Consider the following 14014-nt stretch of genomic DNA (forward strand, 5'->3'; position numbering starts at 1 on the left):
ATGCTTTGTTTTTGATATAAATCATAGGATAAAAGCATAGATGCTTTGCAATTATGGCCAAAAGAAATAGCAATAAAATTAAAAATGCATAAGAAAAGTTTTCTTGACGTTTTAGTTAGAAAATACTTATTACATAAGAGTGCTGTTTGCCTCTACACCTAGTTTTGAGCAGTAGCACGTAGCTATATACTGCCACCTAGTGGCAACATCTGTAAGTACAGTCTGGTTTTGGCAACTGCAAAGAAACTTCATATTTAAGCCAAAAAAAGCTATATCCATCCTTCTATCCATCCATCCATCCAATCCTTCTTTCTCAATTCATTAACTGAATCCTGAACAGGAGTATAAATACGGAGGAATAACAGGCAGTAAAGCTAAAGTATTTTATTAATAATTTATTGTCAGTAAGAAAGACTGGCTAATGGTAGTTTTCAGTAAAAACCTTTACAAGACCATTGCATCACAAATATACAGACACTATAAAAACTGTGTCATGGTGGTTTTGGTTCTAAACAGTCTGCAGAAGGTCCCCATTACACTTTCCAATAATGAAAAATCTTTATAATTCTAAAATACAGCAACCCATTTAAGACATGTCCATGTATGGGATCTGTCCTCATCCTATGTACAGATAGAAATGAATGACTATACTGAAATGTATTAACGAAACGTCATACTTCAGTTGAAAAGGACACAGAGTGAAACCCTGGTTATATTAAAAAATCAGGGTGCTAGGTAATGACACTAACACCACCAAAATTCGGTCAAAAAATGCACAAAGTATCTTGAAAATCTAGTTAAAACTATGAAAAAATCAAATCTGTACATAAAATTTACAAAAAAAAGAGGAAAATTAAAATAATCAAATCTATATAAATACATGAATCATGCTAACAAGATAGGAGGACTGATTTTCGTTTCATTATTTTAACACAGACAAATGTAAATACAAAAAGTTGCTCAGAAATGGCACAGCCGACGTAAACCTCAGCCAAAGACAGAAGGTTAGGACGCTGGAAATGGCTAACAGGTCACGAGGCGCGGGATTCAGTGCAGCCATGCCCGTTTCAGCTCACCGAAAAAAGCGCTTAAGCACTGCTGCAAAGAACAATGCGGGAGATCACTGACAGAATCTCTAGGTTCATTATGGTTCAGGCACTTTGGGGGGAGTCTGAGCGTCAGACCTCCGTATGCTGTTGAGAATCGAGCGGAGGGATCGTCACCTCTTCGAAGTGGCCGTCATCTCCACTCTCGTAGTCACTCATCATGACCTCAGACTCGGCTTCACAGCACGCGGACACGTCAGAGCAGGAAGCTGTGGAGGCGTACACGGACACGGGCATGTTCTCTACAGTGGAGGCTTCAAAGCTCCTTTGATACCCTGGAGGGTAAGGGGCGTAGGGTTCTCTGCGAGCACTGTTCTCACCAGGGCCTGCTTTCTGAGGTTCAGACATATCGGCAGGATAGAAATTGGGCAGATACTGATTCAAGTTGAACCTCTGCCGGCTTCTCGATGAAGAGCCCAGGCTCCCTGCAGTGGGCATGTCTCTGGGAGGGTGTATGGATTCAAACTGGTCACTGAATTCTGGGGGTAAGGGTGGCAGCTCGTCAGGCACGGGGAAGTCCTCTGGCGGGGGTGGAAAGTCACTCTCGAGGTCGTAGCCTCCAGGGTAATAGTCTGTATCGATGGCGTTCGGATCTGCCGAGTACAGGGGCGTCTGCTCATCCATCACCTCGTAATTGGGGAACTCCTGTATATCTGGCAGAGGGACACCTGGCATCCAATCTGATGTATCCCAGTGATACCCTTGGTAGAAAAGGAAACAGATTTCAACGTGTCTTCCTCCTAAGAGTGTGTGCCATGGAAAAAGGGCTCAGGGTATGCAACACACACAGGTGCAAAGGCGTTCCCACGCACAGAGGATCAACATTCTGGAAACCCCTGGTCTCTGCTTTGAAGACATCCTCCCATCCCGAACCACTTTTGAGAACCTCTATGAATTAGGCTCTGCTCCTAAAATGTGGACTTAGTTTTATGTAAGCACCTAACACTCGAGTGTTAGGTGCTTACATAAAGAAATGGAAGTTGTAACAGCAGCAGTATGCTAGCATCAAGATACATGCACTTTTCTTCAAATGATTCCAATCACCCTTTCAGCTTTCCTCTTGTAATTTAGAACCCACTGCTCTTTAGAAAGAAGAGTATTAGTTCAGGCTTAGGACACTGGTAAAGAAATTTTGTCCTTTCAGAAAGAAGTCTCTATTTAGTAAAATATTAAATGTCACTTGATCTGCACTACTTGTCGTTAAAAAAAATACTAATTAATGTGAGCCTTTAAATAAAAGCAATCTTTAGCATGCTAAAATTTTAAAAATAAATTTCCTTTATAATAACATTATAATAAGTTTAATATTAAAAATTGTACTATTTTCATTAGCCCTAAGAAAAACAATGAACTATATTAATACAGTGACATATCAAAGCATGCCTCCAAATCAAACAAAATGCAATTAAACATTGAAAAATGTAACACAATTTTTGATAAACTACAATTTTTCTTACTTTAAAAAGGACTAAGGATCATTTTCAACTACATATTATAAAAGTATAATGATTAACACCCCCCCCCCCCAGGATTTTTGAAATCCTTTGGCAGACGGGCGAAGGTGAGGCAGCCGCGTTTAGAATGCAGGGCACAAACAACTATGCACTAGTTACTGCGCAAACACATGAAGCAAGTCAGCACTGGGTCGAACCTCCGCCAATTGGTTTTAGTGAATTAACAGTGAACAACTGGCATGCGTAAGTCACCTCTTGATTTGCTGAGGTCAGGAGCAGCAAAAGACTCTTGGTTGCAGAGTAGAGAGAAAAGAAAACATTTGTAATTAAAAGAGAAGGACGGCTGGAAAGGCAATAAAGATAAGTACATAACACAATACAAACTGTTTATAAAGGCCCAGTCAGCCATGGACCATGCCTCTAAGGCATTACCTATGAAAATTCCAAATGGTGAGCAATTTGTGTAGCACAAATAAAATGGGACGTGGGAGTGGAGGGAAAAGACAAGTGATGATGAAGTAGGGGCTGTGCCTGCAAACTCAGGATTTTACTCTCTTTCCCTTGTTTCTGGCGAGCTAATCCGGAAAACACAAAATTTTGTTAGGAGTAACTGAAAGTCTGTAGGCTCTAATAAAATGTAAACTGGTAAGGAGTTTAAACGATACCCTCACGTTACTGTGAAATATTATGAAAGGCTCGGTCACATCAGGTCCCTTACGTGATAACCCAAATACAAAAGCCACAGTGATACAAGAGACACATACTTTCCAGCACAGCAAGGCCTTCACATGGCCATTAAATTCAGAGAAACCATGAATGCACTTAGACACTTATGAACAGCCAAGAGAAAATCTCTCCAAACCTTACCCAGTTTGAATACGATTTTACACCTACGTTGTCCACCTTTCCTTGGAGACACCATTAGCTGCCTGTAACCCTGAGCCTACCCGTCCACTTGCTCTTTCAGGGTCCTCGTTTTGCGTGCGGAACTCCAGCATGGAGCAGAGACAGTCAGTGTGAATCCCAAGACCCTGGGCAGGTTGCTTACCCCGGCTAAGCTTCAGGCTCTTATCTTTGAAATGGGGGTGGAAATCCCTTAGTTATTTGGAGGATTAAATCAGATAATGTAGGTCAAGCACTAACTGTTGGCGATCATCATGATTCTTATCATTGTGGAAGTAAGAATCATGGTGATTAGTGACTTTCCAAACAAGCCCAATGCCTTCTGTTCATTCAATGATGTTCTTGAAAATCCTTGTGATAAAATAATTTGGAACAAAGAAGATTTGACAGTTCTCTTCTAGGAATTTAAATCAAAATCTGAAAAAACTGTGGTGATTCTAAAACATGAATAAGCCAGTATTTAGCTTACATGTATCTATAGAATTATTCTAAAAAGCCTGCTAAAAATGTGGTAGTTTCTTTTTAAAAAGAGGATTGACCATTTTTGTTACTAAATAGGCACTCAATAATTCTTAAATTTAAACTAGCTTTCAATTTTAAACTCAATTAATATTTACTATGCCAAAAATACTTTTCAATGAAAGAGACTCTGCAATGAAAGAACCATTCACATTTTGCTTCTTTCAACTCTTTCACTATTTAAAATATTAGAATTTCATCACGGGAAAACTAAAATTCAGTAGACAAAATATAGATCACCTTCTGACTCACCAAGCAAAGACATGGTACATCTTAGGAAAATAAGTGTAAGGCTCATCAGTAACTGTAATTAGTAAACACGGAAACCTCACCCCTGCCCCATCCCATCAAACTTGGCTTGAAACCATCCTTCTCTCACCTAAATCTTGGCGACACACATGTCCTAGCAAAAAGGATCCCCTAAGCTTTATGTACTCTTGGTGGTCTATGCCAGTAGTTCTCAAAGTGCGATCCTTAGACCAGTAACACCAGAATTAACTGGGGGCTGGTTGGAAATGCAAATTCTCAGGGCCCCATCCGGACCTCCTCAATCAGAAACCTTGGTGCTAGGGCCTAACAATTAGGGTGTTCACAAGCTCTACGGTGATCTGACTTATAGGTTGAAAATGCCTGTGCAGTTTGCATGTGATTACTTGAATTTCAGTGTATAATAAAGGGCTAATTTAATTTAAGATAATTTAAGGCAGGTATTTCCTATAATTTTGAGCAGATAAAGCTTCCTATTCAATAATTTTCACTCAACCAAATATGAAAATATACCTTATTATGTTCTATAATTTTCTTTGACCATACCTCAGGGAAAATCCAAAAAGGAAGAGTCAGTTACAATTAATTATAAAAGCTGTGTGTTAGTTTTACTCCTATTCATATGAAGAGAATTTTTTATATTAAAAATTCTTTTAGATAGAATTACTTCTAACTTCTTAACATTGTGCCATGTAATCTAACTTCTTAATATTGTGCCATGTAAAGGTAGCTGTCGAGACCCTACAGGTGACTTCTGACTTCTGTGTCAATTCACTGTGAACGGCAAAAAGTAACAAAGACTACAGACACACATATATAAAAATATTTTGCAATGTATCTGGATTATTAATGTACACACCTGCACAAAATAAAAGTATTCAACCTCCTCAGAGCCATAACATAAGGACTTTGTACACCACTACAGTAGGCAAAAGCACACAACTCCAGGGACAGTCACTGTGAACACAGACACAGATCACACACACGACTATACCTTCTTTAGTCACCGTGTCAACTACAGCATTGACAAGGTGTATTACAGTCACTATGGAAGCTTGTAAAAAGGTACAAAAGGAGTAAATTAGGAAAATCTTCAGTTAGTCAGGAGACAGTGCATTAAACAGCATTTCTTTATATTATATAATTTCTACCTCATAGTTTTAAAAATGTGACTTTAACATAGCTATATAATATAATTATGTATGACCCTTGCACTCTGTTCCTTATATGTCTCAGAGATTTTTCTAATCAAGCTATATATTTGTTATTATTAATCAAAGGAACAGAGTAACCATATGATACTGTAATTTAGGAAAAAAATTTTTAGCCATAAATTTGTGTCACAATTACAATTATGAATCAAGTCATGACAAAATAATCCTTATTTTAACATCCCATGGGCAAAAGATTTCATACTCAAAGAGTCAAATACTTGCTAAGCCAATTTTCTGGGTCCATTTAATAAACTCATATTCTTCCCAGAAAAAAAAAATTAAGAGCAATATAAGGTAAAATATGCAACATAAAAATAAAAATGGCTTTGTCTCTGTTCTATGTGCTCCCACCCCAATTTTCTTGTCTTTCTGCAGATGAGTTAACAGCTGGTGAGCTAACATACAGCAGAGAAATGCAGACTGTCTGCCTGGCTGTTTCCTGTGTAAATTCCCTTTCATTTGTTTTCCCTGTCAATTGTTTTAAAGCCTCTATGCCACAATAAATAAGCATGCGTGTAATAGGCTGAAAGATGGCCCTCAACGATGTACGCGTCCTAACCTGGGAGCCTGTGACTATGTTACTATCCTTGGCAAAAGGGACTCTGCTAACATGATTAAGTTAAAGACCCCGCGATGAGAGGATTTTCCTCTATTATCCGTGTGGGCCCAAAGTAACCACAAGGGTTCTTACACGGGAAGCAACTTTCCCAGCTGTGGCTGGAGGGAGCTGTGACTAGAGCAGAACGGCCAGGAGGTGCCCTGTTGCTGTCTGTGAGGGATGGAAGAGTCAGCCGTGAGCCAAGGAACGGGGGCAGCCTCTAGAAGCTGGAAAAAGTGCAGGAAAGGGATTCTCCCTTGGAGTCTCCAGAAAGGAGGCAACCCTACCGACATCTTAAATTTAGCCGACTGAGACAAGCGTCAGATTTCTAAACTACAGAACTGTCACAAATTTATCTTGTCTTAAGCCACTATGTAATCTATTACAACAGCCTTGGAAAACTAAAAATATAATTTAAATACACTCTTAATACAGACTTTATGACTGATAAGGATTAAAATTATGATAAAGATTAAAATACAGACACTCCTGGAAAATGTATTTTTTCTCACATTGTATTGTCTGGCAATTAATTTTCATAACTAATTTGACCATAGCTTATTAAAGCTATTTAAGAGTATTAAGAATGATGTTTCAATGAAAAAAACTAGGAAAAGAAAGAAAATGCTGACAAAATTCTGAGGTTTACGAAGAGCATTTAAGGACAAAGATATAAATTATTACATAAATCAGCAACTCTAATGTTTCAGAATTAAACCTAAGAAAAGAATTCTACTTTGTTGTTGGTTTAATAAGCAGAGTTATGTCCATATACTTCATCACTAGATGATAAACACAGGTGTACCTTGATTATCATACATAACGTGCTTAAAGTGATTCAGGAGTGAATGGAACACACTTATGGCCATCCTTAGTTTAGAAAGGTCTCTTCGGTGTATTGTGGGCCATTTACTCTGGATTCACAAACAATTCAGTTTACACATGGCATTTTTACACAAAAAAATTACTAATTCTGACATTCAAAAATTTCCACTAAAAACTCACTTTTTAATATTTCTGAATATTGACAGTTTTCTCTACTGGTATGTGTTAATATGGTAAAGCTGGTTATCAATGTGATTTATCCTCAGATAAACAAAACTGGCGTCAATGATCCCACCATCAAACCTTCTTCATTAGAAATATAATCAACTTACTAGCGATCTCTTAGACTGTGCTCTCAGTCAGTATGCTCTGATCCAAATGGGAGCTGAGGCCGCAGGGGAGTTGGGGGAAGAGACAAATAAAACCTTGTAATACCGCAGGTGCCGCTGTGGTTGCATGTTTCAGACTATGGCTTCTCCTCTTAGGGCCGTGAGGGTGTAAGTGTGTGTGCGTGGGGTATGCGCAAGGAAGCTGTTACAAGGGTTTTTAAAAAATCCACATAACTTCTATAATCTTCACTGTTGTGGAGAAAGGTCAAAGTGAAGTTAACCAATCAGACAGACATTACCTTTTAATTAATTATATTTTCTTCCTTATTACTGACCAGTTGCTACAGTCCCAATACCTAAGCACTAAGAACATTTTAAACATTTTCCCTAGTTGGAAGTTCACGCAAGGCTGTCCAAGGCATTGTCTAACTGTGGCCCGAAGTGAAATGTGAAGACCGTGAGAAACCAAACCCGGGGCACCGGGTGCGTCTACATGATGAGCCGCATCATGAGAGCGGGGCTGTGGACAGTTAGCGGGGGAACCAGAGCATCTCAGATGTGTGTTTACTCACCGTTGTCATCACACGACTCCGACTGGAAGGAGCTCAGGGACTGCACTTCACACAGGCTTTCCCGGGCACTGTACGGCTGAGAAGGCTTGTCCTCCAGTGGTTTTTTGGAGAGACAAGGATCAAGATCCACTACTTTAGCTAAAAGGAGATGACAGACAAACCAGTTACACTCCGTGAAGGCAGAGACTCTGTTTTCTTCCCTGCTGTATCCTGACGCAAAGCAAGTGTGACTCACAGACTGCCCGGGATTTGTTTAGTGAAATAACATCAAAAGAAAAAACCAGAAACATCTGAAAAACAAAACCAAAAACCTACAAATATAGCTTGCAGATTCACAGAATAGAAATTCGCAATAAACCTGCCTGTGGACACCATTAGACGACCTGGGGAATTAAAATTTTATTTGAAAATGATACCTATAGCTTTTTTCAAAGCATCAAATATATGTCAGGCCACTTAAATACCGTCACTTTCTCTGGCCACGTTAGAAAAAAAATCCTATTACACAAATGCCCTCCCAATTTTTTTTGTCATAAAAGTCCCTCCAAATTATAGTTGAGAACCCACATCAATTACAAAGATAAAATGATCTTTCCAGATGAACTGGAACATGACTACATTCAATTCCTAAATTAAAATAACATTTTTGCAGCCACAGTGCTCAGCCAGGGCTGGGGCATCAGGAAAAGCTTTCCAGTCGTCCCAGAGCTCTACAGAGTCTGAGCACATCCACCACTAGCACAGACTCCGCAGTTTGATCTGAACCACCAGAAGCTCTGGCAGAACTTGTAATCTCACTGTCCATTGCTCAGTGACATTTTATCAAGATTTAGAAAGTTGTTCTTACTATCATAGTCGAAGTCCCAGTTCGGCTTCTGGATTGAGTCACTGTCAGAAGGAGAGTTTGAAGGAGGCGGCGGAGGCAGGTTTGGGGCCACGCTGCAGACGGCCACGGCTTTCCGGTGTCCGTGCACAGACTCGGGGTTAAAGGTGCTGAATTCGGGGTGCTCGGGTATAGTAGATCCTTCGAAGGAGTTTCGGTCAAGGTTGTTTCTAGAGTCGCTTGGAATGCTTGGAGTGTAGGAGATAGGACGGACAGGCACCTGGGGTGGTACATCGGAGTACACGTTCTTATTTACCTTTGAGTCAAAATACGGCCTTTGCAAGAAAGCTGCACTGGGTCCCAAGTGTTTGTCCTCAGGTTTGGGCTGGTGTTTCTTCTTTCGACTAATCATCTTGCGGCAGAAGATAAACAGCAGCACCAGTAGAAAGATGCCCATTATGAAAACCACGATGCCGATCCCCTCAGCCAGGCCGATGTCCCAGGGGGTTGACACGTATTGGTTCGGGGTGACGTCCTCACAGTGTCTGCCTCTGTACTCACGGCTGCAGTTACAGCGGTAGGAGCCGTGTGTGTTCTCGCAAAGGGCCCCATTTCGGCAGGGGTTGCCAGCACATTCGTCAATGTCACTCTGACACCTGCCAAGACAGCCCAGATTGAGGAGAGGCCTTTGCAACATGAGCCAGAACGTGCCAGGCCTATGACTCTTAGAGACTAAGGGCTAATTCCTCCTGAATAAGGTCCACCCAAAACAGGACCAAATGTATGACACCCCAAAATACACTACTGACAACAATAACTACACAAAAAACCTTTCGTGGAGTAATGAATCATTTGATTCCATACCCTGTACATTTGGGAGATAAACATTATGCCAAGTCAATCTTTAACTGCCTGTTTTCTAAGGATTCAACAGACTACTAAATCAAACTCATGGGCTAAACCTCAGTTTGTCTTGATTTCTGATCCAGAAATTTAGAATGTGCATGATAAATGTATTTCAAGAGACTAGGTTAAATTTCTCAGAAAATGTTCCTGTTTGGAAAAATGACAGTTCCATAAAGCATGTAAAAAGGCTAGAAAACTCTGTCTTCCGTTTTTATATGCTTCTCCCTGTTGAAAATCTCCCTCAGACCCTCACCCTTACGGACTTGTCCGCACGCAATCCCCTCACCCCTGCCGCCCAGCCACCCGCCTTCCCAAATGGGCATATTTTGCACCTGCACAGATCCATCTGCCACTTCGAACCCTTCCTCCTTTAACAAAATGTATCTGCTTAGCATCCCCTATACTCACCTAGCATTACAATTTTGATTACTGAGACATTTTTGTTAAATATATTGAGTATTGTCTAGAATTAAAGGAGACTCACAAATGAAAACCATGGGACTGATGGCAAAGTTCAAGACCACAACCACTACTAGAGAAAAACCTTAGGCGAATCTCTGCAGGCGGGTCGTGCTTCAAGCCTTCTAACAAGACTGATACGATGGTGAAGGCTTTTCTAGATGTACAGCACTAGGCACTTACAAGTAACAAGCACTGAGTAAGACTTCACCAATTTGGTTTAAAAACTAGGTGAAATGACATCTGGAACTAAAAGTCACTTCTTTCAAGGTCAACAACAGGCACCTTAGTGCCTCATTTTCTTCACCTGGAAAATAATTATCACCTCTCAGGATTATGGAAGGCTCACAGAAGATACTGAGAGAGTGGAAAATGATTTTAGATGCTACATAAATGATGAAAAAATGTCATCACTCTCATAGATAGGTAACAACTCCACGGGTGTCTGCTTTAAAATACACAATCTTACTCATTCCTCAAACAGTTACTTCCTGCAAGCACCCATACATTCTTTGTTCATAGATAATGTTTTTTAAAGTATAGAAGCATTATGTATTTAAAGCATATAATATTTCAAGCATTATAATATTATATTCATTTGCTCAGTATTTTTTTATTTTAAAGAATGGAAAGATAAATTATACAAGGAGCCATTATGAGCTCTGAATTCAAATCCTGAAGCAACACAGTCCAAATTAAAGAAGTTTCGTTGCATCTGCTGATCACTGTGAAACTACAGAGAGCTGCAAATACAAATCTTGAAAGAAGCCAGTTACCTTTCTCCCCTAAAACCTGAGTCACACTGACAGACAGCACCATCCAAACTGTCAAAACATGTTCCACCATTTTTACAGGGTTCATCTTTGCAGTAGGGACTAAGCTGGCACCTAAAGAACAAGGAAAAAATAAACATAAACCTAATACTTCTACTGTAAACAAATACAGCAAAACGGTAATGAGTGAATGTATTTTACACACATGATTACATTAGGAACGCTAATGTTAAAATTAACTGTGAAAGCTAAGAAAACTCTACATACCTCTGACCAGTATATAATCCTCTACATTGACAAAGGAAGTCTCCATTGTCCACAATGCAGGTGCCACCGTACAGGCAGGGGTTGGAGGAACACGGATTGACGCCCACCTCACAATAGGTCCCTATGTACAAGGCACTGCATTTGCAGTAATAACCTATATCAGCAAAAGGGAACAAAAAGTGCTATCATTCAGTAGCTCAAAAAATAAGTCTCAGTATATTCATTTTTACTTTTAAGTTTAGGTGAAGATTTAGCTCTCCAAGACCTGTAAAACCTAGTAAAATTCCCATTCCCTCTGGGTAAAAAGTTGTCTACTGCTGGTATTACCAAAACACGAAGAACTGAAGAGAGAACTCATAACCAGCTCTAGTTCACCATAATTTATGAGGGGTCCAAGGCCTTCTGGAAAACCACTTCTATGCCCACCTAGAGCGAGCAAGGCTAGCAGAACCCTTGCTGGGCCACTGGATAAAAGGAGGCCTCAAGAAGAACTACGTGGAACCAATTCTAACCCCCAGGTCAGTGTCCGTGTGGCTGGAGAGGAGTTCACGGTCAGCTGTGGTTTCCTGTGGCTACTGGTGCAGAATGAGACATGTTTGGAAACACGAAGCAGTGCAGCCGCAGCTCAGCGGGAGAGAAACTGTCCCCTCCAGCCACTGCTGGGATGCATTAAAAAATCCCGCTCCGCTACAGCATCATGTATGCTACTCAGATCCCATGCTGGCTGCAGGATCTGACAAAACTGACTGAATAAAAAGAGCAGAAACACAGGGGAACTTCCCCTCAAGCACATATGCATGTAACGTTTAAAGAAGGCTCACTTGTGAAGCTTACCTCCAGTGGGTGAGGGGTGGCAGGCGCCTCCGTTCTGGCAAGGGCTGCTCGAGCAGTCTTCCGTAGCTGTTAACAAGCACCCAGGAGACACGTCCACTGATTCTTCAATGTGTGCGTAGCTCCTTGGTTTGTTATTTAAAGGGAGTTCTTGCCCGTTCAGATAAATGGAGTCCATACAACCCCTGAAACCACTGCCAATCTGGGGGCTTCTTCCATGCCGTGAGCCCTGCTGACGGATGTGGCCACCGAAAAACACATGGCTATCCAGGTTGAGGGTCTTCAGCGTCCCCGGGGCTGTGCCTGATGCGGTGTGGACCTGGTCTAGAACCAACCTGGCGTAGTTTCCATTCACTTCAAGAGACACCGCGTGCCACAGCCCATCGTTGACCTGTATGCTCTGGACAGAGACGATGCCTGGGCCGCTTCCACAGTCGAATTTGTACTGCAGCCTTCCGTTGTGGATCTATGACAGAAACAATCACTGTTCACGTTACTCTCATGGAGTCTTCATGCACAGTTTCAGATCATGTTTGGTGACTGAAGGAAGAAAGTAAGCCCTCGCATTTAAGTACTACAGAACACACGCTCGTTTGTTCATTGTACAGATAATAAAAATGGACCTTTCAAGGATATCAAATTTCAACTGCATATCCTAAAGGCGTTGTGTGACTAATAATTAACTGTACCGAACAACAACCAAAATAGCATAATAACCAAAAACATAATAAACCAAAACCATAAATAGGTTTTATCAGAAGTCAAAAATGAATCATGCTAAAAAAAAAAAAAAGTAGGCAAGCTAATTATCACTTCAAGCATACGTACGACCTTTCTATAAACTCCCTATAATATTACTAAGGTGCAATATCACTTAGAGTTTGAATGCAACAGTCACAGGTATCTAAAAACGTTTGTAAAAAACAGAAGTAAATGTCTATGTCACCGCAGAGCAAAAAGAGCTTTTCATTCTACAAAACTTATGTGTACGTATTAATTTAAATGAATAACTCAAACATTTCATTTTGCTTACTTTATTCTTTTAAAAAATGGACAATCTGAACATAAAATGGAATTTATATTTTTAAAGTCTCCCACAATCTGAGGTACAAACATGCAAAAACACTCACCTCCAAGATGCTGTAGTCAGTCCCGCGAGCGTACATGACAACCGCATGGGTGGAGTATGTTCGCAGCCTCATGGTCAGTTTCATCTCTAACTTGTTTTCATTTTCCATTAGACGATATTTCACAAAGCTGTTTCCAGTAAATGTTACGGAAGAACTCCCTGTGAATCACAAAGAAGAAAAAATAAATCAGAATCAACTTTAAATATTTTTATAAGTGTGTCCCCACACTCCCACCCTAATTCAAGTTTTTTTATTTGTTTGCGGTACGGAGGCCTCTTCCGTTGCGGAGCACAGGCTCTGGACGCGCAGGCTCAGCGGCCATGGCTCACGGGCCCAGCCGCTCCGCGGCGTGTGGGATCTTCCCGGACCGGGTTACGAACCCGTGTCCCCTGCATCGGCAGGCGGACTCTCAACCACTGCGCCACCAGGGAAGCCCTCAAGTTTTGGATCTATGATTATAACATTATAAAATGTAATTCAATGGGAAATGTGTACTTGTTTAATAAACAGCACAGCATAACTGGATCTCCATTTGGAGAGAATAAGTTAGACTACTGTATCACAGAGAAATGAATTCTAAGATAATAAAAGACCTAAATATGAAATATCCATTATAAAATTATTAGAAAGCAGTTTAGGAAAATACATAGCCTGAAGGTGGTTTGGGAAACCTTCTCAAGCAAGACATAAAACAATTCCCATTCTACAAAAATGATGAAAATAATGTCAATCCAGAGATGAAAATTGTTTTGTAAAATTATGCAGAAGTGACAAAATAAAAATTAAACAAATCAAAAGATCAATAACATACAGACAGCGTTATGCAGATGTTACTGATCAAAATACACAAAGAGCTCCAGAGATCCAGACATTAAAGATAAGAAACAGACAAATAATCCAGATAATCAAGCAGATAATAGGAACAGGCCAGTCACAGAAAAGGAAGTGCTAATAGGCAATGAACAAATGAAAAGACTACTTTCAAAGTAGCCAGAGAAATGGCAATTAAAATAATTAGATATCATTTCATGCTTATTA

At 40.3% G+C, this 14014-nt stretch overlaps 1 protein-coding gene across 3 annotated transcripts in view; it reads right to left on the reverse strand.

Moving 5' to 3' along the window:
- Positions 1–380: 380 nt before the first annotated feature.
- FAT1 (FAT atypical cadherin 1) overlaps positions 381–14014 on the reverse strand; it is a 124239-nt gene continuing 110605 nt past the window's right edge. Inside the window, exons 21-29 of one of the 3 annotated variants that reach the window (XM_067022297.1) lie at positions 12977–13134; positions 11850–12312; positions 11016–11169; positions 10752–10862; positions 8635–9266; positions 7788–7925; positions 5244–5303; positions 2813–2848; positions 381–1807 (exon numbers count right to left, since the gene is read on the reverse strand). In XM_067022297.1, the coding sequence (XP_066878398.1) occupies positions 1179–1807; positions 2813–2848; positions 5244–5303; positions 7788–7925; positions 8635–9266; positions 10752–10862; positions 11016–11169; positions 11850–12312; positions 12977–13134 (2381 nt within the window). In that variant the 3' untranslated portion in view covers positions 381–1178. The remainder of the gene's footprint in view (positions 1808–2812; positions 2849–5243; positions 5304–7787; positions 7926–8634; positions 9267–10751; positions 10863–11015; positions 11170–11849; positions 12313–12976; positions 13135–14014) is intronic. The other 2 variants (XM_059049523.2, XM_059049524.2) reach the window with 2 other exon arrangements.

This window comes from Kogia breviceps, chromosome 20 (genome assembly GCF_026419965.1).
Source record: "Kogia breviceps isolate mKogBre1 chromosome 20, mKogBre1 haplotype 1, whole genome shotgun sequence".
In the NCBI taxonomy this organism is placed as follows: Eukaryota; Metazoa; Chordata; class Mammalia; order Artiodactyla; family Physeteridae; genus Kogia; species Kogia breviceps.